Here is a 26,207-nt window from a genome sequence, read left to right on the forward strand (position 1 = left end):
TGTTTTATTTTGGTTTTCTCCCTTTTTCCAGATGATGGCCGTGCTCCTTCAATAACTTAATGCTTCTGCAAAATGCTACTTCAAACCTGCTTCCTGGACCATTATAGATTCAGGTGCTAGATCCTACATTAGCAAACTGCTAATTTGGAGATTGCTCTTCAGTACATTTAGTCTTAACATGTACAGGTTGCTAACCAGAGAAAAATATCACATACACATACACACACACACTTAAAACTAAAGTGTTTATTGCATGCTCATGTTACCATAATCAGGGCTGGCAAAGATGACCCCTCTCCATTGCAATGTAACCAGACAAACACATAGTGTCTTGGAGTTCCTTCAGTCTCAGCCACATGCTGCCTATTTGAAGGATCCCCGGTCTGGCAACTGGTATCACTATGCTGAACACAAATGCATTCACTGTAACAGGGCCCTGCAAACAGGGCCAACTTTCAAAACCCCAGGTGTGCAAAGAATTTCAGTATAGAGGACTTTGTGAAAGGTTTTTGTTTGAGATTTAATCAACATGCACACCTACTTCTTTCCTTAAATTATCATTACAGGCCTCTGGAAAGGAGTGTTATTGAACAAACTTAGATGCTTGGCTTCTGTCCTTACCATTGTTGTTGCTGGCAGACATACCAAAATGATGCAGTACACTTAAGGGGGCCAAATATATCCTCACTGGCGTGTAGAGGAAGTTTCCACAGAAGTCATACAAAAGGAAACACTGAGCGCAGAGATCAGTTCTGCTGTGTCTGTGCAATGTTCATCCAAATGGTTTACTCGTGAGAAAATAAATAGTGCTTTATAACACCTTTCAGCTAAGAAAACAGGCAGTGGTTGGATTTAAAAGTATGAGGTATAGGAACACTTCTCATGGCCACATGTGGTCTGTGACAGTCCATCAATGCTTGCTGTGTTACAGTTGTCATCTTCAGTTTTCTGTGCCTCAGGGTGAGCAATCAGCTATCCTGTAAGCAAGAGAAAATAGGCAGAGGAAGTCAATAAAAACATGAGGCTTTGGAATTATAAACTTTATGGGTGACAACAACAGAAATCAGACCAATATGCTGCCCTGTCCTGGACCCCCTATATTTATCACAACGCTAATTGTTGTGAATCTAACATGAACCCCAGTACTGTGCATTGCAAGAGTACAACAGTACAGAATTTGGCCACATATCCACCAGGCTATTTTAATGATTTTCAAAATGAAAAGTACCCAACTCCTAAAAAGCACATGCCAACACCAAAAACCAAACTCCCAGTTACAGTGTTACAGTAAATGTGCACTGCAGCGAAGAAAAGAGGTAGCTATGGATGATTTGGCATTCTTCTGACAGTAACTCTTATGCAAAAAGCAATGACAAATTTGAATGAGAAAGCATCCTGAAATCTATAAAATAAACTTACAAGACTTTAGACCTTAGCAGATTTTAAACTGTCTTGGCTTCTTCTGGAACTCACCTCAGATTCTTGTCTTTCTGGGAGGGTTTCTATTCCGTTGTGATCCTGTATATGCTGTGGGGCCTCGGCTTCTAGCTCTACATCAGCCTGTGCGCTGGGCTTTTCATTCTCCCACTTCGCAAAGCCTTTGTTCTTCCCAGCTTTTCCATGGAATTTGGACTTCATTTTGGGGAAAGTATGGGAACCTGAATCATTCCAGCCTGGCTCATGCCAGAGTGGCTCTGTCTGTGTTGCTTGGCTGGTGGTGACCCTCTGCAGCCGCACTGAGATTTTTCGCGAAGAGCCAGTGACTAGAGTTATAGCTCTGCCATCAAGGTCCTGGTGTTCTGCAGCAACACTGGGAAATTCAAATACTTCATCTTGGACTGAAAGAGAGAGTGGAATTGTTTATTTGAAATATTCTGCTTCAAGATCTTTACAGAAAGATAGCTTAGGCCTGGGGCAGGGAGGTAACTCCTTATAGGAAGCAGTGGTGTAATTAGTATACATCTGCTGCTTGGAAACTGTTTCTGGCCTTGTGTGAACACACTTTCTTCTCTCACTATCTGTATGCTCAGGGGTAAGGCAACACTAGAATTGTGCCCTATGTCTCCTTGCTCCTAAGTGATAAATAATGAGAAGTACAATATCATTTCTTTTCAGTTGGGATAGGGGTGTCAGTATGGAGGATAGGGATGCTGTAATCTGAGCACTGCACACAAACCATAGCGCATGAGCTACTCTGTGTGTTGATACAAAGGAAAAATTAAAAATGGCAGCAAGGACACTGGCCATTAGAGGGGATTTCGAAAATGGTAGCAAAATTGCTCTCACCTGGAGGCAGAGATGGACTGCTAGGCAGAGAGCCGTGGTTGCTACCTACTGAGGTTCCTCTGGAAAATTTCCTGCATGCCAGCACAAGCAGGTCTCTGCATTGCTTGTGACAGTTGGCACCACAATCTGTAAACAAAGAAATTGCCAAGTCACCAAATGGAAAGCCATAACTATCTGGTAATCCCTTAGGGCTATTAGCAGACAGATAGCAGAAGGTACTTTGAAGGAACAAATAGTTCGACAGAAGGTGTGAAGGGAGTTACAGAAATGGATCCTTTGGTGTGAAGGGCATTAAAAACAAAAAAAAAAAAAAGTATAATTTTCATGACAGCCACTAATAGAAAAATGGCAGCAGAAGGGAAGAGGGGGGATGACATTTTAATCAGAAATTAGTCTCAAGGAAGAGATGTGGAATTACTGGTATGATCATTTGTATGCTATGCATAAAACTTCTGCTCTACTGCATGAGTCTCCAAAAAAGGAGGGGTTTATTTGTTTGGTTGATTTTTATTTGATCCAGCAGGCCCATTATAATAAACATGTTTGATCAGAAGACACTCGAGTGTCCGTACCCCGAGCCTCTGGAAGGACACCTAGAGGTCAGTGTAGACCACTGTAGGTTAAAACTAGTCTAAGTAGCTCAGTAAGCAACATTAGCACAGAATAAGCTCAGTGGATATGTATCATCCACCTGGATTAAACTGGCTGAGTGCCTGCACACCTAGCCTCTGCTGGGATTTGCATCACTAGAGATACACTCATCACTAGGTACATTTATCTGAAGTCTAACTGCAGTATGGATCTCATCTGCAAGAAAGGGCCGAAGGGTGGAAGATGTGCCCCAAAGACAGGCTCTCTCTGCTTTGTGTCCCTTGATGTTGTTTGAAAATTTCCATCTTCCTTGTTTTTCTGTTGCTCCTCCATAGGCCGGTTTTGTTCTAGGTGAGCCATTGCCAAAGTACTGTGCTTATAACTCTGCTATAAGAACCATTTTCTTAACTCTAGCATGATGGGTGAGAGTTCTGGTTTCTGCCATCACCTTGTTCATATGACTAATACAGCAGTACCTGTCCAATTGTGGTTTTCTCTGTCCTAAAGGTAACACTCCCTTTGCCCCCTCCCCCTCCCCCCCTGCCCGATACAATAAAAATCTTTCTTGGTGTGAAGGACACCTTTTGTCACTTGCAGACCACACAGTCTAAGGTTTATTTCACTACCCACAGTACTGGGGTAAGCAGCAGACCTGAACAGATGAACTCCCTCTCCCTACTGTGTCAGAGCACAGTGTCAGAGGTTCAAACATGGGTGCCACACTCCAGTGCTGCTAGCATATGGACCAGCTGCCAGCTGCTGCAACAAAGGGCAGGCACCCCTTACACTTGACCACTTCAAGATCTGAGCAAGCAGCTCAGCTCTCTTACTTTCATGCTCCATTGCCTACAATTTTGACTGTACAGAACCACTTTTTCTCACTCTCCACTGGGCCACTGTTACAGGCACTGATGCAGGACGAGCTCAGCTTTCAGGTCTCAAGCTGAGTTTACAGGTTGCTGTGACAAAACCTTATCTTCCCTCCCTCATCCTACAGACTGCAGCCAGCCCTTTTGAAGCTGCTCAGATGACAGTGATCAGGAACAGCTGAATTACTTATGTTGATTTAATCACTGACATTGCTCCTACCCCTCTCTCTGGAAGAGAGTTTCATGGGTGGAGGGAGAGACAGGAACACGGTGTATCTTAAAAAACAATACTGAGAATTCTTAATCCTTCTTGAAGGAGGACTAAAGGAAAAGAGTACATACAAATACAACTATGAAGCCCCAGTGTGAATGTTCCCCTGTGAGTAATTGAGATGCAGCTACAACAGTGCCCTTCAGACAGAGCTGGGCTGTATGTGAAATAATTAGTTACAGGATTTTAAAGCCAATGAGGACCACTACAATTTTCCTTTTGGTCTGACCTGCTCAATATGTTGTGAGTACTGCATAAGAAATAAAACACTTTATGAGGGCAAGGGAGGGAGACGTAAGAGCTCTAGGATTTTTTTTTAAGTGGCATGTCTGGAGAAAATTCTGTGTTGAGATCTACTGCGCAGTCTAGGAATTAAATATTTCTCTGTTTCTAGCTCAGCCACTATTGCAAGGCCAGTTAGGCTTCATTACAGGCACGTGGAGGTACATGACAAACAGTGTTGCCAGCAGACTTTTTCCTGATCTGAATCTCAGGGGATATATTTCAGGATGTCTCAGTGTCAGGAAGAGAACACTCAGTTTTCCAAAATGCAAGGTCTTTATTGGTAGAACGTGACACCTCATGGAGTCAGTGGCTGCTTTGGATTTTTAGTTCACAGAACTTGTGTGTTCCTACTCAGTGCTATTTTCTCTAATGCAGTAAGACTTCACAGTGTACCAGCAGTCACTGTTCATGGACAATACCAAGCGTAGATGCAAGATTTGGTTGAACATACATCATTTTAGTTAAAAGTATGGTTGAATGACTTGTGCTAAAACCCACCACCTATAGCTTGAAAAAAAAAATCCATGTAATATTTATTTACCTTTGCATTTGTAGCCTTGTTTGATTATACCCCAGAGCTGCAAAGGAAGACAAAAGAACGTCAAGGAATCAGAAAAGAAAGCTGGAAGGAAAACAAGGTCACAATGAGGAAGTACCAATGGCTACAAAAGCACAAACAGGATACAACTGCTCTTAACACCCTTCCTGTTAGGCAGACCTCCCCCTCTAATTGTGATAAGACTTGTGTGGCTTCTCCCTTACTTCTGCTACTTACTAGTTGTAATGGGACTACCAGGGGAGGAGAGACACAGATGACATTTTCTTCCTGGAATGGATGAAAAATTGCCATCATATCAAGCTTAGAGAAACCAGCAGAGCACATTCTGCTTCTAGGCTCACTTTATGTTATATGCAGGAGAATAGCCAGCGTACCTCCATTCTCTAGATACATAAATGACCCATAACATTCAAACACAGCAGACAAAAATGCCACTGGGGATAAAAATTAGGCTCTTGGTTCCCATACTGTTTCCCAGCACACCCAACACACAGCTATAACAGTCTGATTTGTCCACCTGACTTTTCCCATAAAAAACCCAAAACAAAACAGTTGAAGAATGAAACAGGCTGAAAAGCCACTAAATTTCATCTTTGCCTCCCCTCAGAAGCTGTATTGACCTACTTAACAACCAAATGCTAAACTTCTGAGGCCCAGTGTGTGTGGTCCCACTTTTGGGAAGCTTTCACTGCAACATGAGCAAGAGTGCTTGGAAGTAGAAAATTCCCTAGCAAATTGTTTTCTATACACTCAGAAATGCTCTGTCTACAGCCATGGCATTATAAAAACAAGCATTTCCACTCTGAGAGGCAGAGAAAGGAAGGGGCAATTTTCCTAACTCTAGCATTAAAGGAGAAAAACCTGGGGACTGTGGTGCTTATTTTTCCTGAACTCTTTCAAAACATTAGCAAGGAGAGTGAGCACATCCTGGCAGCTGAAACTGCACGTGGCTCCTCACCAGATTTGTAAGAATCCATGCACAGAGAGCAGGGCCTGACTATGGTCATTAAAGGAAGGTTCAAAAGGAAGAGCTGAAGAAGATTCAGAATACAAAGGAAAGAGTAAAATAAACAGAATGGAAAGATTCTGGAGAAAAAAACCATCCCATACACTGCACAAAAGAATTTGCAAGGAAAAATGGGGTCCTGAGAAATGCAAAAATAGGTTAGACAAGGTGGAAGAATGGCGAACAAAAGAACAGAAAGGAAAACAGTGGAAGCAGGGTCCACTGATTGTTCTTTTCTGCTGATTGTTCTTTTCTGCTAATACATAGTTGTGCAGTTGCTGTGGTCAGGCAGTGACAGTGGAGCACCCCAATCTTTCTTGAAAGAGCAGCAATGACCTATTTTTCCAGGTCTCTTTTACAGAATCACTGTAAAAGACATGGATTGTTATTTATTTCATTTAAGCTCTGATCTGTTCGCACCAAGGAGCTTTCTCCTCACCTTCTTAGCTCCGTACCTTCCTCCTAATCAAATTTGGCATCACTTTTGTGGTTACACACCACACTGAAAGCTTAGCTGAAGTGTCCTGTCATGAACTGTGATCTAAAGTTTTGAATCTGTCTAACGCAGCTCTGCTGCAAAGCTGGCTTGAGCCAGCTCCAAGGTAAGAGGATATGTGCAAATTCAGATTATAAAGCTTAGGGGGATGGCCGGTCACCTACCCTGCCACGTGGTGCAACTCAAGCTGTGGGACGGAACTGAGACTGGCCACGGGCATATCAGTTTTATGCTGCTTAATGGCATTAGGTTTTAGCTTGACCTTTAAAGTTCGTATCATTTTAATAGCTGTGTGCATTGTACTGTCATGTCAATTCACTCTGCTGCACAGTCAGCGCACATTATTTTGACTGTGAATCAGTGCATCAGTTTGAAATTAGGTTTCCACCTGCAGATGAACAGCACTGAAATGCACAACAAATACGCAGCAGATTTTCTAGTTGGTTCCTGTCCTGTCAGTCCAGCTCATCCACAGAACAATGCCAGTGACTTCAGTGAGTTGACAGGAAAAATGACCTTATTTCCATTTCCTGTTCAACCCCTTACTCATTTGTATTCTTGCACTGGATGTACTCAAGGAGACGTGAAAAATCTAACAATGGCCAATTAGCAAACTGATGCAGGAGAAAAATATCTGGTGCAGAGGATGTTATAGGGCAGTCCTCGAGCCTTGCTTTGCTATGGAAGCCTTCCAAACATGAACACAATGACGCCTCCCCAAGGCTGCGGGCAACCTGCAACTAACTATCGGTTCTGACCAGTGACCACCCCTGCCCCTTTGGTCTGCTGGAGCTCTCAGCTCCAGAGCCCACCACCACAACTCCTGAATCAGCACTGGCCATGTCACCTCCAAAGCTTTGGCAGCTCTAGCAGAAATATGTGGAATTCCCTCTTGCCCATGGCCTTGACCAGTGGCACCTGTTGAGATAGAGACCACAATCACCTGGACAAGACTGACACATTGCAAAAGAAGCGAGTGGAAGATGGGAGCATGGACAAGAGAAGGAACACCAGGGCTGGTCTGAAAGGAGGCACATTTTTGCACTTATCAATGCTGTTATTGTTACTTTCAACCATGAAGGAATATTGCCTAGTGGAAAAGTCCATGGAATAAAGCAGGAGATTTTGCCACTGATAGAGGCAGATCTGTTCTGGAGAGCAGAGACAAGGTCTGAGTTCACACCCTGTTATGTGAGCCATGTGTAATCAGAGGACATGGCCCTCCGCCCTTATTGCTTTAGCTGACAAAAATGTGGACATTTGATTTCAGGTGAGTGTGTCCATTAAAGTAATTTTTTTATCATAGTGATTCCTTTTCCTTTACTATACTTGATTTGAAGTGGAATACTCAGAGGAGGTTTACAAGCAACACAAATGTCCACAAAACCAATAATTTCCCAGCTACGTACAGAACATTTTAATAAATGGCATCTGGTAAGTTATGGCTGAGAGGAAAAGCAAATTATAAAGACCCTCAACAAACAAATTTTAAAAATTCTCATTGTATAGAACTGTTGGAAGCACTTTTGATTTCTTCACCAATTAGAAGATCTGTTAATTCAATAGAGAAAAAATTAGGGCTGTTACAGCCATTTGGAGAATTTTGAACATAGCTATGTTGCCATGTGCAATTTCCTGAGCAAGAGTGGCTTTTGCCTCATCTACATCCTCTGTTCCAGACATCCATTTTCCCTTGAGCTTGTTTACAAGGGAAATCAAGCCAAATTAAAGGACATAAGATAAACCAAGTAAAGCCATTCATATAGTCTCTGATATCCGTTAGCTAATGTAATTTTATTTCCCCCACTCCCACAACAGAAATTCTTACAAATACCAGTATTCAGAAACCACTAAATCAAAACTGGATAGCATAGCTACAACATGAGCAAATATTTTGTGCTTCTGAATTCTATGAGATATTATTTGGCCAAGGAACTTAAGCAATGTGTGGAGCCAGTTTCACCATATCTACATTAAAGGGTAAAAATTGATTTTAATATATATTTTAATATATATTATTATTAAAAACATACTTACAAATCCTGCACAGTGCTCACAGAAAGTTGGTTTAAGATAAGTCATTTCCTGAAAGTTATGAATAAACCCTGGTCCCATTTTGCACTGGAACTGTGATTTAGCTCTCAAAAAGTAAGCCATCATTTCTTCTTTGCTTATAAGACCATCTCTGTTAGGGAAATAAAAAGTAGAGTAGATCTATCACTGCTCAATGCACTGAACATTTCAGAGTTTTCTCATTGCAGAAAGCATGCAGCACACAAAACACATTCTTTGAAAGAGCTGCAACAGTCCTGGCAGGAAAAAACCCTTATAGCCTTTGTGGTTCTTATCTCTCTTTAAACAACAAACACTGAACTTACAGCTCAGACCTTGTTTTCTCACCTGTTCATGGTATCAGAGCACAGACCAGGCCATTAAATGAAGGATCTTGACTTACTGCTCACACAGACCAAGAGGTTATGCCTCTGACCACGAGCCTTCACAGCCAGAGATTCTGGACAACAATAATTATCAAGCCCAACTGTCTAGGAAATATACATTATATTTAACTCCTCAAATATTTGTTACCCTGTCTCTGCCACATACACTCATGTTCCTGTACACAACTTATTTGTTTCATCAGTCTGATGCCTGGTCTGGATATAGAATTTTCACTGTAATTTGACAGTACTCTAGGTCTTGACCCAGTCCCAGCAGGAATTCTTCATTAAGCTATTACATAAATTATTTTAAAATTTAATTTTGGTACAGCAGGACTCCAATCTGGATGGACTTAAAAAACTGATTACAGCATAAGAATTTAAATGACAAGAGAATTCAGCCTTCAGTGATCTTGTCAGACACAAGAAACTTGAGAGACACTGTTTCTTCAATATTTGGTTTCCATGAGTTTTTAAATTGAGATTAAAAAAACCAAACCACCATAAATAAATTTCCAAACTTACTGGTCTTTGTCCAGGACACAGAAAGAGTCCAAAAAGGGGAAGTTGGCAGCTATACTTTCAAAGTCCTCCTGAGAAATATAACCATCGTGGTCATGATCATAGTTCCTAAAGACAGACTGGGGAAAAAAAAAAGAGATTGTTGTACTGATATCTTGCCTATCCTGAATCTGTGACAGCCTTTTCAACCATGTGATTACATGGCTCTGATGCATCCATATTTATTAAACTCTTGGGGAAAAAATGGCTAATTTTTAAAGAAAACTTGATCTCATTATTTATCTAGTGATGGTCTTCTTGTTCTTGCTTTGTTTTTCTTCTTTGTTGGAAATGTCACTAAAGTACACTTTTTAATCACCAAAAAAAAAAGAAAGAAACAAAGAAAGAAAGAAAACAACAACAACACAACAGCAGCTTTCCCCTGAGTATTGCAGAGGGTTTTGGCTTCACTACTAATTGATCACCTCTATTGTGTCACAGTACTGTTTCAGTCTGATTTGTTTACTTATACTTTGACCTCCAGATCACCAACACTTTGGATCTAACCACCATTCCCTTTCATCAACCCACCCCGGTTCATCACTAAGTGAAAACAGACATAGGATCAAATCTAAAAGATCACACAGAGTGATGGAGGCCTTCTTTAGCTGCTGAAGAAGTACTATATTCTGTCTTATTGTTTTCAGAGATGTGCAAGGGGTGTTAAAGCTACAGCAGTGTGATGCTAATGAGAAAAACAAGAGTGTCAAAGTCAGCATGACTATTCGAAAGACACATAGTGAAGTACAAACTCTTTCATTAGATTAAAATTTGGCTGACAAAGGCATTAAAATAATGTACTGAGACATCTGAAAGGTGTTTGCATTATCTTTATTTTAACAAGAACCTGATTAAACCAGTTTCTAAGTATCTATCAAAAGACCTGTAACCGATGACTGGCAGACCTCAAAAATGCATCATTAAGAAGGAGCCAAAGCAACTCGAGTAGCATTCAACACTTTTTGTAATAAAAACGATGCCTTAAAGCACAACTCAAAGCAGCTAGTAAGCGGCAAAATCTGGCAAAATGAAACCAGCTGTACGGAGTGGCATGAGCCTTTTAGTAAGCTGTACCCATAAAAGCCCCAGACCATGTTTTAAGCCTGTCAAACTCAAGATTATATATTCTGAACCAGGCCAAAATTGTGAAATGGGAGACCACGTTTCCCCCAACCACGTGAACAAGCACAACCCCCCATCCAGCCATTCTGGAAAGATTAAGGGGTTGTGACAGACTCCCTATTTAAACAAGCTATCAAAGAGAGGTTTGAATGTGGGCTGATTTTTATCAACACACATGGCACTGACAAAAGCAATACAGGAACAGCATGTGCATTTCTGGCATCCCACATTAAAAGAAAAATTCAACTTTTTAAAAAAGGGTCGTGTACAGAAAGCAAACTACAAGACATATTTGAAGTCTGAGTGGGAGAACTAAGATTTTGTTTAAGTTATGTTAATAACATAACCCCAATTAATGATCTGTAACACAGACAAGGTCAGAATTTAATACTTCCTCTCAGACTTAGTTATTAATTTGTAAAAAGCAGAAGGAAATCTTGCTTCATTATCTACAACACATTCCTGATGTGTCTACATGCTGCTTACGTCATTAGAAGTCCCTTATGCCCCAACACAGCAGCACTCATTCTCTCCAAAGGATTCTGGTAGTGTTTGGTTTTGTTTGCATTAGCAACCACAACACATCACCCTCCAAACTGAAGCTGGAAGATCCCAGCTAGAATTCTGGAAGACCTCACATCCACATTTTTAAAGTGACACCAAGACAATGCTACCTTTATCATATGTAATGTGCTCTGAACAGTCAAATAACAGCACGTTAAAAATCAGAACTAGGGTTTCTGGAAAATTTCTCTGAGCTATTAATATGTGAGACCTTGTTTCTGAGTAGTTTTGTTTCCAGTAGTCTGTTACCAGATATGAAGTGGATGGCCAGAGCTGGAAAAAACTCGACTTTGCCCTTCAAACTTATATTTGCTAGACAAACCTACTGAACAGCAGCAACCCTTTGAATGCTTCTGAAAGTCTTCTCCTTTGCATCCAGAAACCTGTTTACTAATCCCATTGCTAATTACAGGAATAAAGTTAAGTATTTCTGAATGTATCAGTAAAAGCTCAAATCTGTTATTGCGTGTCTGAAATTCACCCCAAGCATAAAAATTTCTTGTTAACCTTGAAATTAGTTATAATGATGAAAACATCAAAGCCATTGTTCTCTTTGACCTGTATGTTGTTCCAAATACTTACATCCACCAGTTTTCGTATGTGCTTGTTGATGACTGTAGGGTCAGGTTTTGGTACCACTCCAGATGCCCACTCCAGCGGCACCACTGGCTTGTTAGGGGTTGTCGGGGAGGTAGGCTGCTGAGAGATGGATCAGAACGCAAGGATTTTCAAATCTGAATTAAGAAGTTCAATTTCCCATTAAAAGCAGGTCTAAATGTCAGAGCTACAGCCACAAACTGCTGGAGTCCCCGTGCTGTAAAAATGCGCTTAGCAAAACATCAGTCAAGGTTTTAGGGGTTGCTTCCCTCCACTTACAGCTTCAGCTGGGCTTACTGTGGCACCTTGCAGCTACACCACCAGCAGCAGCACCCACTGAGCTAGGAAGCAAACCCAGACTTTCCTCACAAGTGTCTTCAGATGGTTCAACAGCAACAAGATGCAGAGTAAGAGGGAAGGAGGGTCTCTGGACATAGCATCAGAAATAGACCAGCCCAGAAACCTGCTTTTTCTCCTTCCCAGTAAAGCCCTGAGGAACTCTCCACCACGACGCAGCCTGCCCTCAACTCCCTGCCAGAGGGACTGTGCCCAAGAACCACGTGAGGGACTGCCACAGACTGAATGAGTTAACGTGCTGTGCAGCACAAAGAAGAGAGCAGGATGCAGAAATGGGGGCAAAACTGCGCTCAGCAATCCCACTGGTTTCTAGCTGCGATGTGCCATGGTGTACAGCTTAATTCATTTAGGTAGCCTGAGTAGAAAGGGGTTAACCTTTGACTTGCTCTGCAGGTAACACAAGCCAGACTATTTTAGTTTGAAAACAGCTTGATCTTGACAAAACAGTAGCTGACAGCTCACTTGATGCACAGAACTTCCAGCTCAACTCCCTCCACACCACTACAGTGCTTTGGGAGCAGCTCTAGGATGCAGCTCAGCTTCTTCAAGAAGAAAATGTACAAAAACCCTGAACACAGTTTCAGGTAAGGATTCAAAAATAACCATTTAGTATGAAAAAAGCTGTAAGGCGTACTGGCCTTTTTCTGCATCTGCCACTGGGCACCTAGCAGGTGAAGCAGTGTTAAGTAGAAAAAATTCAGCATGTTTTGGATGAGGAGGGAGAGAGTCTGCAGTCTCAGAAGGCCCTCATGTCAGCTGATGAGCAAAGAACTTGGGTCTCATCTGTCTCCCTTTAAATTGGTGTGAGTTGAGAGGGAGACAAGACATGTAAAGATGTTACAGTTACCACTGTGTATAACAGTGGTATTATAGACCTTGACATCAAGATGGAAAATGGTCACAGATGTATTTGGTTGGAAAAGAAAAGAAAGATTTGTTAGTGGTTTCTTTATTAATTTAGCTTTTCCTTTTGGAATTGTTAGAACAGCTTTTACCAGTGTCTCAATGGATTTTGACCCATACAAATGTGCACAAGTAAGTCTGGGAATAAAAAATATCTATATCAAAAGAATTTAACTTCAGTAAGAAATACAGTGAACCTGACATCCAGGTCTCTATGGCAAAAGCATTGGCAGAATATTTTAATTCTAAAATTAATGTCAACACACAGTGATGGACCAACATGCTGGTAAGAGCTGTTGCTTTAAAAATATGCAAAAATACAGCAGTCTTTTAAAGATGACACTCAAAGCATCTGTATCAAAAGTGTTAGCATGGTGCTAGACTACCAAGTCCTCACAGAGAGCTTTTATCACCTGCTGGTCTGAGTGCAGAGTGGCAGAAAGAGACTGAATCCACTGGAGCCTTGGTCTTTCTTCTGGGATATTTCTTTTGAAGCTTCATTCAATTTTTATGATTCTTTTGACAATTTGCAATGAAAACTGTGTGTTACTGCCCACTACCCAAAGAGAAATGTTGGGTCATTCTATTTCACTCACAGACTCATATGAACAACCATGATTTTATTTATGTGTTTGAAATGCATGCTATGAGCAAAGGTGCTAACCAGCTGTCCAGACACTACCAGGCTGACTTTATTGCATGTTCAGAAACACTGAATTTGGTCATGCTGTTTGTGATTCACTTATCTCCCATCTATTTCACCAGCACAGGGATAATGGAATTGTGGAATGAGAAGGTATTTTCATCTGTGTGTTTTGTCATTGACATAAATTCTATTGAAAAGCAAAAAAATTATCTCAGTGTGTCTTCAGTGGCGTAATTGCACCGGGCAGAGTTGTCTTATAGACAACAGACGTACTTGTAGGAACTCCCAACAAGAAGATCACTAATGTGCAGGGAAAAGCAGGACACTGTGACAGGGAGATGCTATGCTACAGCTGGTGGTCATTCTTCAGTGTTATTTTAGGCTGCTATACCGATTGAAGGCTCTCCTCACAGTTTTAGCAGAAGGGAGGTCTTGCTCAAGTCCCTGTTGACAGCAGATTTGTATGCTAAGGGATAAGCTCCATTTTTGCCTTGAGAATCAGCAGCATGAGGCACTTCCTCTGTTGTGCACCTGCTTGGGAGTGGTACCCATATAACAATAAATTGAGGAGCAATTGGAATGACATAACTATGCTGCCACGTTGCCTTTGACAAATTTTTCCACATACAAAAGCTCTACAGATTCTTTCCCCTCTAACATAGCTTGTGTGCTTTGGCACTCCATCAAAGAGAAGTATGCTTCAAATAGTCCTGCTTCTGTCGATTCAGCTGCAGCTTTTTACCCACCAGGGTGCTGCAACAGCTCAATGTCACTGGTTATTCATTGATCCCTGTGCAGAAGTATACCACAATAGCTTGGTACTGTTAAAGTTCACAGTGCTGTTTTGCATTGCTTTTGTCCTGCTTAAAGTTCAGGCTGGAGATCAAAGCAGAAACATGATAATTTTCTTCATTTACAATATTGGCCCATTAGTCCTTCCACAGCAGAGGGCTGTAACGCTTCAACTTTACTAGTAGGAATGAGAGCATGAGGGATCCAAAATGATTGCAATAAATGGGAACTGTTGTGGTCAAATCATATCCAAAATGACTGGACACTCTGTAACGAAATTTCAAGTGTTTAATCTGAGCTAGTGTTGGCTAAGGAAATATTCATTAACTTCCTTACTGTTGCTCATCATGAACGAAGCAGACACACATAGTCCTCAAATTGGTCCCCAAGAATTATGAACTACCTTAAAACCCAAGAAACCTTGTACTTGGAAATTAAGGGGTTCTGCTTCCTTGCTTGCTTTTAAGAATACTTCAAAACCTTACAAAGCACTGCAATGCATGACTTCAACCTACTGGACTCTGCTCTCACACCCTGTGAAGCATTTCCAGCCACCCTCAGATTCGACTGGTGACAGACTTCAGAGGACTCAGCCTGAGAGCAAAATGTGCTGGATATGATAAAAATGTTACTGCCTTGATGAAATGCTCAGAGGGAAGAGAAGTCCCAAAACTTTGGCAATGGAAGAAGTGAAATTTCAAGTGAAATTCAACTAGTAATGATGAGATTTATCTGTACTCTCAGACGCGCAAAGAATAAAGAAAAAGGCACCAGTGCAGCATTGTCGTTAGTAACATCTATTCTGATGTATTTAAACATTACTTGAGAGTCCAAGATACAGCCAATTACACCTAAGCAAACTGTTTTAAAATATGACAGCTAATCATTTGCCTTACCTTAAACAAATATTTTAATTCAGTGTCATTTTATACAATAAATGAACTAAGGGTCACACAATAAATAACTGATGTTACAAAAGATATCTATACCTAAGTAGATCTCTGTTTTCAATATCTTGCAGAGATTTTGTTGGAAAACAATTAATAATGAAGTCTGGCATGTTCCACTATTTACTTCTCCCAGTGTGCACTAAAACCTGTGAATAATAACTGTGTTTTCTGTACAGCCATAAGTCTTGTATAGGAAACACTTGCATAGAATACACTAAAAAGCTTTATGTGAATATGAATAAGGTAACACATTAACCATCATTAAAAAAATAATCAACTGCATGCAGACAAAATAAACAGTACGTCGAAGTGTAGTAAAAGATGACCTACGGATTTGGAGTTCCTTGGTTCCAGCACCAGCGAGAGCTTGTAGATGTCATCCTCAGTGTGATAGAGGTCCAGAGACAGCTGTGTGTAAGAAAGAGGGAAAACAAGTAATATTTATTAGACTGGGTCAAATATGACAGGCTTGTAAATAGAGATATACCTTCCACTGAAACTAAACAAAAACTTTTCCTACTCAGAGCTCAGACAAAGCTGAGTGCAGCTGCTGGGAAAGCAGATTTTCTCAGAGCTAACACAACACACGTTGCTGCTCATGTCTGTACTGTGCTCGAGGGCTGTCACAACCCTCATGAGAGGGGCTGCATGCTGACCTTATGCAAAGAGGGACACTGGCCCCAAAGACTACCCTTATGCAAACCACTTTCTTCTAGTAGCTCAAGGGTCATGAGATATCTCAGAGAAATAACCTGTTGAATGCGAAAACTTCGGGAAAAACGTTGTAGAGGGGCTAAGCTGGAAGGATTTCATATAGTATTCCCGTCAAATTTTATTCCTGAAGAAGGGTTATAGCACTGCAGCTCTTCTACAGAGATCAGCCTGTGCAACAAAACCTTCTCTGGAACACAGGGAGGGAACTGACACAGGTCTGGGAGCGGCAAGCTGGGTTTCCTACCAGTGTTGATGCAGCCAGGTGCCCCAGCAGGCAATCCCAGATAGCCCAGCCTGGTCTGCTCCTTATCTCCTCTCAGCAAGTAAGGCAAATTGCCTTTCAGGTTGTGTTTTTAGATAAATTAAAGATTTTTCTTCCATGTTCTCATTCTTTACCCAGAAGGTTTATTGAAAAAAAAGAAGGGACATAACTATGCTTGAAGTAGGGTGAATCTGTCTGGTTTTTCTTTGGTAGATGGGGTCTTGTGCTGGTGCAGATCTGCAGAAAATTCCTCCTCTTTTGGAGTGATGAAGGAGAAAAGTACAGGAGCTAATGTTTTGCAGTGAGAGGAAACAAACATTGCATGTTTCCTGTGATCGTGTGCCTATATGAATTGGCGTTGGAGCAATTGGACATGACTTGAAGTTATCATCCACCTTATGAATCTCCAGTTAAACTAAAATTCTGTTAAAAGCATGTTCCTGAGCAGGCAGAGGGAATTACAACTGACTAAACAATTGTGTCAGAAGGTTATTTTTAAAGAACCTGAAGTGCCAAGTAAGTGAAAAGCAGGACCAACAACACTGTACTACAGAACCAACTCTAGGAACATCAGGAACTAAGTCTTTTTAGGCAGAATTTTAGGCAATGAGTAAGACAGAAGTTGCACCCCTTCCCCAGGTAGGTTCCCAGACTGAACACATGGCTTTAGAGATGTCTAGAGACTGAATTAATGATTCTGTCTAGCTGTAATGCTGTGCTGATTTTTGCACTTTGTATTTTGGTTATGGGTACAGCGAAAGGCTGTGCATCCTTCAGGTTCCTTTTCCCATCCCACATGCTGCTGCCACAGGGTTAAGCAAGGGCCTTTCCTAAAGATAATGTAGAACCAGTAGATGCTATAACAATTATTGTTCATGTACATAGTTATTCAGTGACTGTGTTCTTAGGTTCTTTGGTGGTATAAAATAAGCAGAACTCAATGGGAGCACATGATACTATAAGGTTGGGCTGGGACTGAGAGCAGAATTGCCAGTTCAAAAGGTGTTGTCCTGTTCCTGTGAAAGAGTAGAGTTTTCTCAGCAGGGCAGGTGAACAGGGCGTGGATTTGGGAGTGGAGATGCATCAGTATTTACAGAGGATCTTAGTTTTATCTCCCCTTCCCTGAATTATGCAACCTTATAAGCAGTGGTTATAGCTTCATTAGGCACGATGTGTAAACACACAGTGGACAAGGTATTGTCCAGCTCAGAACTTCCCTACCTTAGCAAAAAAATTACAAGAATGATGACTATGCAGTTACATGAGCACTTATTTTATGTTTTGTTTACCGTTTTGCTCTGATGGATAAACTATAATAAGAGTTTTCTTAGGACAACCTTTTCATTGAGTGGCAGTTTTCATTCTAATTTGACTTTAATTGCTGTCCTCTTTTTTTCCAAGCAGTTTTGAGGGGATTGAGAAGTGTAGGGGAGCGATCAGAAATGCATGAATTTTTTTTTTTTTTCTATGTGGAACTTACTGAACACAAGTTAGGGAGGGTGACTTTCAATTTGATTGTTTAGGTATTTCTCATTCTCTACACTAGACTGTACAAATGACTGGGACTTTCCAGTCATTTGCATATATTCTCAGAACAGGTAGATAAATAGCTGTTGAGACCTAAAAATAGTGGGGGGAAAATGATGGCACAAAGAAGTTCTACCACAGTTAGTATAAATACATTGTGGTCTAGTTGAGAGACGGAGATCCACTTCCAATCCACAGAAAGTGATGAAACATTTACCCATGGGCTTTTATTCACATTGTAAAATAAAAACAATATAGAAATAATGCACAGCAGGTAAGGAAATCCCTTAAGCATCCTTACTAAATATGAGATTTTTAATGACAAAAATGTCATTAGAGTTGTTATTCCTCTCTGTTGCACTGCCAAGCTCCTGACTAGGTCCTCTTTTACTAATTCTTAGCTCCACACTTTGGATTCCAGGGAGTGCTACAGAATCAAGTCAGTGGATATAGAGCGAGTGTGGCCAATAGGGCAAGAAAGGAGGATTAACCACGCAGACTAAGAGCAAGCAGGCACTAAGAACTGAGTTCATCTTCATGTAACATACTCTGGCTCACTGGCAGCTGAGTTATGACATTTATTTTGCTTGCCAATGTAAGTCAGATTCATCTACACAGGACTTGCTTTCCCCTTGGCTTTTGCAGTCTCTTGTGCTGGTAAACTTGGCATATGTGTCACTGCTGTTCATACAGCAAACCTTTCCCTTATCTGTGGCATGTTGACTTCCATGCAAAATATTGGCTTCTTCCAGCTACTTGTTCAAAGCTAAAATTCTGTGAGATGGAAGCTGATTTTTTATGCTGACAGCAAGATGGGGTGGGGTGGAGAGGGCTGGGGATGGGGGAAGCAGACTTCTAAGTTTGTGTGCAGACATTTAAGACTAAAGAAGATCAACTTTCCAAACTGTTGATCATTCAGCAGCTACCACTGAAGCCAGAGACCTACTGCTCCCCATTCACCCTTTTGGTCTATACACACAATAGCATCTGAAAAATAGCTATAAGCCCCTTGACCAGGTGGCCTGAATTTTACCATCAAGCTTTCACTCTAGCTTTTAAGCCAGGCTCTCACTTCATAGCTCTTCCCCAAAGACCTCGGTTCCCCAAACATCACTATTTCCAAACCACTTGAAAGGTATCAGCTCCCCCAGAGCGAATGAGGCTCCACCACTGAGGAAGAGAAGAAATAGGGCATTTCCCCACATGCCCATGAAATATCCATTTTATCTTTTTGTGCAAGTTGCTGGACTAGCAAACTAACACCCAGTGATTTACTTGTCAGGCAAGCACAGGCCAGGCTGTTAGCACTGGCTGAGTGTGGTGGTGTAAAAGGCAACACTGCAAGCGAGGGAGGCCAGGCAAGGCACATTGCTTATCAGGACAAGACACCTACTAAAAGCTTGCCCAGATAGAAGCTGCTTAGTGGAAAAATAGAAGAAGTGAACAAATAGTTGGGTCAGCCAATTCTCATGCAAATGAAAGACACTCTATGCATTTAGATGCCTTTACTAGATTTGAAAGGAAGTTTCTCTAAATAAGGTAAAGATGTGAAAAAATTTTACAGTTTAAATTAGAGAGGGAAGACCTAGGAATAAAAAGAATAGTTAATTCTTCAGGCTCAGAAAGCTCAAGATGACTTGGTAACAAGGGAGGCTAAATCTGCTAGAAGACCATTTGCCCATAGCAAGGTCAACTATTTTTAGTTGTCAGTTCTTATCAGTTTTGGGTTGCAATCCTTTTCTTCTCCTCTTTCACTCCAACCTCTGGTTTAAAACTTTCTTTTTAACAAAAAGATAGACATAAACATTTTGTCTACTATGTAAGTCCATTATTACTGGACTTAGGTTGTTTAAGAGACCACTGTAAAAAAGAAAAGATATTGCATTCATATGCACAGATGAGGACAAAACTTACATATTGGAAGAAAAATGAGAATATTATTATGGTATTTACCAAAACTCTGGAATTTTTTGTAGAAATTTGGGGTTTTTCCTTTCCAGAAGTCACCATCTTAAATCAAAACTCCCACATTATCAAATGTACTTGATCTACAACCACACTTCCAGTGACTAATATGAAGACAGAATTACCCTGGAAAGGTTTTAGAACAGCAGCAACTGTCTACCTAGATATCCCTGGCTGTCCCCATCATTACATAAAGGTACAACCATAGAATCATGCTAACAGTTAAAAAGTAGAACAAGTTAATTCTAGCCCAAGATCAGGTCTCGAATCAACATTACATCATAAAGTTTCATTTATTACTATCAGATTGGCTCAAATATAACAAAAACAGCAGAGTTATATTGTGAATGAATACATCAGAGCATCGTAAGTGACAAACTACCCATCATGTACACAACTATTCTCCTGGTAAATTAAATACACTGCATTAAATACAAAAATACAAATAAGATCCCTGTCATTTTGGTGAAAACAAAACAAAAAAGAAACATCAAGAAAAATATTTCTTTTTTAGAAAGAAAACCTGGATATACTATATGAACTCATTGATGCAATGATGGATATGAACCTGCAAGGTCTTAGAAAAATGTGAAGTCTTCTGCTCCTTTTGGAAAGCAAGCTGTCTCCAAAAAGAGAGAACAGCTAATGAAAGTGGCTGCAGCAGTTCAGCTTCCATCTCTCACTTCACATTGTCTAATTTCTGCCCTTCTGGACTCACTATTTTATTGCTCAGTTCCCTAAAGCCTGAGGTTCCACTTCCCCCAACTCACAGCCAAGTTTGTAAGAAATGACCAGGAAGGGGAAGAGTGTCATGAGAAATCAACTCTCAATCCCTAAAAAACCAAAAAAGACAATAGATGTCTGCCTTTATAGTCCAAAATTTAAATTAAGGGAGCATTGCAGTGGTCAACATATGGTGTCTTCTCTTCCCTGTCCCACTAACCAGGATTAGGACTTGTTTCCAGATTGTTCCACAAAAAGTGCAACTGGAGAAAGGTTTTCCTGTTCCTCCAAACTTTCCCAATCGTCATTACAATGAAGCCATGGGTATATTCACACCAAATTGGTAGTTCAGGTTCATATTTGTCAGCCTCCACAGCTGTAAAGCTCTATACCTGATCAGTTCCAGCATAAATCCATCACAAATTGTAACCACTCCTTACTTTCTAGACATGAATATTTTAGAGCATTTTGAAGTAAGGCATGGAAGGAAAAAATCCAAGGCTCCTCACAGTGTGACTCCAGTAAAGGCATTTACCTGTAATGAGTTAGGTAATGAGAGTCACCTCCAGTCTGTGACATGGCTGAGGAAAAACTGGAATTTGGTTCCCACTTCCTCAGGAAGTGGGGGACAACACTGAGACATTGACTGTTTTGGTAACAGCTATTCAGAGATAGTAAAATTATTTCCCTGGATTTTGATCTAGATTTTTCTCTGTCATCTAAAAGAGAAAAACATGATCTCAAGAAGTTTATGCCATACAACAAAACAAATACTGGAAAAATTCTCAAATTTGCCCTATTTACACACAGACCTTGTTTAGTTCTATTTTTTTTTTTTATTTAAATAATTACATTGATTTAAGAAAAGCAAATAAATTTTCTTGTACAGATTAAAGATCTGAAAGACAAAATTAAATAACAAGAACAGAAACAACATGAACTGATTACATATTAGGAAAGTCCTTTATCTAACATGACATTTTTTCAGACTGCTCTCAGGTGACCAGGTGACTTTTATTTGCTTGCAAGATCAATTGTTTTATAAGAAACAGTATGATTTATTCTTCAAGTTTCACAGGTTTTATTTTTAATTCCAATATACTGGGTTTTGCCCATGACCTGAACAAACTGTGGTGCTGGGTCAAACACTGCTGCAGTTGAGACCAGTGCTAAAATAACTAGGAACAGGATTTGGCCTGATGGTTCAGGCTCCACACTTCAGTATGTTTTGGAATAAAGTGTAATATTTCTCAAAATGGCATTTTTTGTTTCAGTAAAAAAAAGTTTTACACCATCTTTTTGAGATCCCACTTTCCTTTGGTTTGAAATGGGACATTCGAATTCTTATTTTTAACTTGCGTGCAAGTTTCAAACCTCTTTAAATGTTCTCACTAACAAGGGGGAAGAAGAAGAGAAAGAAGCAGGAATTGCAGTGGTTTTTTAAAAGCATTCAAAAGCATTTTATTTACTGGATAGGAAAGGTACTGTATCACATGGAAAGCACAGGGGAGGCAAGAACAGAATGATGCTCAAGTTGGAATTTCACTTGTGTGTCCATGTCAACATGTTACTCACTCTTTGCACAGGAGACATAAGCCTAAATTCTGAGTAGTCAGAACTTAGTTTTTGCTTCTCCAACATAAATACAGCCCTCTTTCTGTCATTCCTAAAATAATTAATTTATAACAATACTGTTTGTGCTTCCAGCCATCACAAACTACAGTAACTCTCTTTGACTTTGTTAACTGCTCATGTGAACTTGTTTGTGTTTTGAATTCTCTCCCTTTTCTTTTTCAAAACTTGGATAACGATATGCACTTACCTTTATAGATATGAATATTCCTACTGACACTCAATATCTGAATAACAGCATTGAATTGAAACATGCTCAATACTTACGGTTAGCAGGTTAATTAAATCCATATTAGGCTCTAAATGATGAGAAGCAGTTTGCAGGGAAACCAGTTCACTCAAGGTGATGGAAAGCTGCTGCATTTTCACTATGTTAACTTTGTTCTCATCTATCCAATCAGGGAAAATGACATGGACAGCAATCAAGTCTTTCAAATGGACTCCTAAAATAGGAATTTTGAAGCCAACACAGTCAGCAAAAGCCTTGCGGTAGTTGCAGTAGTTTCCATTGGAAGAGACCAGCTCTGTCATTTCGTTCCAGTCCTGCAAATAGTCAGAGAAGCAAGTCTCTGTGAAAGCATTCATAACATTCCCTTAATCTGTTTTAAATGAGCACAACTCATGTCAGGGTGTCGACAATATTAATTTCCTCTCTGGCACAGGCAATCAGCCAGAGGATCTCTCTGAGCCTGTCCTGCTCCACTGAGAGGAATGCAACCAAAGTACCTGTTAGGATGCCCTGCCATGATCCCGGTATTTTGCTAGTGAGACACCTGCAGTGCAGAACCCCTCAGACCTCAAAGAGGTGATATTGGGCTCAATATGTCTGTGTTCTGGAGTCCACCATACCTTTGTGACTTCTGAAGACAAATGAGAATGAGTTTCTTTCAGGCGAGAAATAGAGCTGTGGCTTAGACCTCCCACGACGGCCATCAGCGTGTTGAAGTTCTGGAGGTGAAGGAGCTTCTGCAGGAGAGATGGATCATGCATATTTAAAAGTTAAGGAAATACATGTATCAGCTATTCAGTGTCACACAACATGCTAAAGGAGACAACCTATCATGACTAAAGCAGAAATCAGGGGATGTAACAGAATGGTTCTGGTTTTGTTTTTTACTTAGCTCGGCTCAACCAGAAGCACACAATAGTGACAGTTGCCAACTCGCATACAACAAAGAAAAACTGTTGTATAGTTATGTCTACTAGTTAAAAAATGCAGACATACCACACCTGAACAAACAACCTTCAATGATATTGAACAGGCTATTCACTGGGGAAACAGGACAAAGAGCATCAGCTAATTTGTTTACTGCAATCTCTCTTTATATTACTGCTTTATGCTGGAAGAAAAAGACTCATATGCAAGACTTACCTGTGCAACATTGATAAACTTTGTGATTACTTCTCCTCTTTGCTGGGGCGTTGGTTTGCTGAGAACCATGAGCTGGACCCATTTGGAGATACCATTAAATAAAGCAATAGATCTCTCCAAAGTAGGATTGTTCTCCAAGCAGCCATGGATCACATAGCTTTGGTAGTCTGTGAACTAACAGGCAGAAGGCATTTTCAGTAAAATAGTGGACAACTGAAGAATCAAATTGAAACTTTGATCATTTTTTCTTTTTAAAGCTCCTCTTGTTTAAGAAAGTGACCATGACTCAGGGTCAGCAGACCCTGCTGCACAACAGCTCTTTCTTAAAAGCTGTTTGTTGTTGTTTTGTTTCATTTCTTACTTAAATGTCAACTCACAACTAGTTTGTGTGTCAGGAAATATGGAAGCCTGCATATGCATAATGAGCATGATTGCTACTATCCTCTTTCCCCTATTTTACTCAACACAACGTTTTATTCCGGCATCCTTAAGGCATGATACTCTACAGGCTCCAAAGATTTAAATTTCCCTAAATGTCTGGAAAACATTTTTCAGCTGACCCTTAAAGAGAGATTTGCAGTAGCTTATGACATAACTTTAGCTTGTGTAGGAAGTTGCTAGCAATGCCAGGCAAGATGGGATTCTTGGTCTTAGCTGAACAAAACCAGCCTGCTAGAGGACATACGAGGGCGTACACTCTAACACAGCAGATGCTTGTCTCATGGCTCCAGATAAACAGTATTTTACTGTTCAGATAATTTTAAATGCTTTCTGTTGTAGTTAACACTGCCCTTCCTCCTCCGTCTATTTTTCAAATAGGTAAACCCAAAGATAGAATTCAGACTAATCCCATTCTACAATTACATATCTTTGAGTGAACAAGTAGTACAAGAATAATTAACTCTCGATGGTTGCAGAGAAACTTCTGAGATAGCAAAATTCAAGCTGAAGAATTAAGAGACAAGTTAGAAACAGTGAGGAAAAAAAGAAAATTCATTGCAGGTTTGAGTTTTCTTTCTGCAATTCCAAAGGAATTAAAACATATCTTAAATCTAATTAGAAATCCATGCCTTTTTTCTTGTCCCTCCCTCCTTCTTTGAGGTTAGCATTGCACAGATAATGGAAGGGTGTTTTCCCATGATTTAAAGTCTAGAGTAATTAACCTTTGAACATTATTCAACTACGTCAATAGTTATTCTGTTTAGACTGGTCTCAGGTCCTCATTGATCTCTTTTTCCTTCTTCTCTTGAAACAAACATAAAACCTCATATATTTTTCTTAGTTTTGGAGTTCAATTTCTTTCATGCTCCTAAACACTCCCCAAAAAAATTTCATTTGTCATCTTGAGGACTTACTGCTTGCATTTGCCACCAAATACAGTGGTATCATGTGACCCTTTCATATGGATATCTATCAGCAGAAATCAGCATTTCTTTTGGCATTTGGTTTACTCATTTGTTTTGTTATAGGTTCTACTTTAATTTTCATCCATTTTTGCCTCTTGTCCATGTACAGTCCTACGTGAAAAGAAGCAGCTGTACCTGGATTTCCCTCAGTGACAGAGGTATGGTAGAAGTAGGAAAGAGAAGCTGTGCAGCCTCTGTTCTTGCAGGGTTTCAAAGGTTTCAAGACCCAACTGCCTAAGTCTCTGAGGAACGTAATCAGTCTCAGAGCTGACCCCGATCTGGGCAGGGGGTTGGCCTAGAGGTCTCCTGAGATCTCTTCCAACCTGAAGTTGGCAGATGAAAGGATAGTTTTTGAAGAAGTGTTTAGGAGTGAATAGAGACTATAGAAGGACAAGGTATATTTCAGTCTCTTAAAATATTCTTTGCAAAGATGCTTCCTGATGCTTCCTGAAAAGTAATTAGTTATTTTCTTCAATGGGAAAAAGAAAACACTTGAAGATTTTTGACAATACTATTAGTTTAATCGATTGCTGTGATACGCCTACCATAGCTTTTGTCAGTAATTTTTGCCCAGAATTTCTTCACAAAATTAACTTCTGTCACTAAAAGCATCAGTTATGAGAAAGGTCTAGAAAGTGCTGGTGCAGCCACAGCTATGTACATCACATGAGGGATTATAAAGATTTACTACACTGAAATGTTGAGAAAAAAAAATTCATAAATGTTAAACCACGTAAACACTTCTTAAGGACAGGCTCCTAATTGCAAGTGACAAAGTTGTAAGCTTCTTACAGAAATTCTCCTAAAAGATTTATGCTCCAGAAAAGTGAGATGTTCAGCTAGCTCAATGGGCTCCAAATGGTCAAACAGCAGGCAGGCTTTTCCTTTCTTGGAAATCCTCTTCCTCTGTGTAACTCTTCTCATCCAGTCATAGGAAGGGCTGCAACAGAGCAGGTATAAGTCTCAGTTCTGTTTGGGTATATGTAAGTGTAGCCCACAGGTAGAACATATTTGTGTAAAATTACCAATAGACAGACCATGAGTTTTCTGATCTGTGACATCCAGCACATAACAAACACTCTCAGTAAGACCCATTTGGAAGCATAACAGAAGATAAAGAGTTTTTTAATGTTAAGTAGGTCAATATTTTAAAATGAAGATTCAAGAGACAATATTCATGTGATTTCACTGGTACTGTTCTTGAAGGAAGTCTTGCAACCTTCATTGGCATTAGTAGTGCTGGCCTTCCAGGTTACTAGGACATTTTTAAATAAAGAAAAATCACCATGCATATGTCATATTCTAAAAGAAAA

The 26,207-nt window shown here is 40.2% G+C and overlaps 1 protein-coding gene across 3 annotated transcripts in view; it reads right to left on the reverse strand.

Moving 5' to 3' along the window:
* Positions 1-231: 231 nt before the first annotated feature.
* RASGRP3 (RAS guanyl releasing protein 3) overlaps positions 232-26,207 on the reverse strand; it is a 47,537-nt gene continuing 21,561 nt past the window's right edge. For all 3 annotated transcript variants that reach the window (XM_050316026.1, XM_050316024.1, XM_050316025.1), the window contains 12 exons: positions 25,687-25,834; positions 23,489-23,662; positions 22,966-23,082; positions 22,384-22,659; positions 15,624-15,701; positions 11,631-11,747; positions 9,327-9,442; positions 8,401-8,548; positions 4,844-4,880; positions 2,287-2,412; positions 1,474-1,838; positions 232-977 (listed from right to left, as the gene is read on the reverse strand). In XM_050316026.1, the coding sequence (XP_050171983.1) occupies positions 969-977; positions 1,474-1,838; positions 2,287-2,412; positions 4,844-4,880; positions 8,401-8,548; positions 9,327-9,442; positions 11,631-11,747; positions 15,624-15,701; positions 22,384-22,659; positions 22,966-23,082; positions 23,489-23,662; positions 25,687-25,834 (1,711 nt within the window). In that variant the 3' untranslated portion in view covers positions 232-968. The remainder of the gene's footprint in view (positions 978-1,473; positions 1,839-2,286; positions 2,413-4,843; positions 4,881-8,400; positions 8,549-9,326; positions 9,443-11,630; positions 11,748-15,623; positions 15,702-22,383; positions 22,660-22,965; positions 23,083-23,488; positions 23,663-25,686; positions 25,835-26,207) is intronic.

Source organism: Myiozetetes cayanensis, unplaced genomic scaffold (assembly GCF_022539395.1).
Source record: "Myiozetetes cayanensis isolate MyiCay16 unplaced genomic scaffold, myiCay2020 scf2-11, whole genome shotgun sequence".
NCBI lineage: Eukaryota > Metazoa > Chordata > Aves > Passeriformes > Tyrannidae > Myiozetetes > Myiozetetes cayanensis.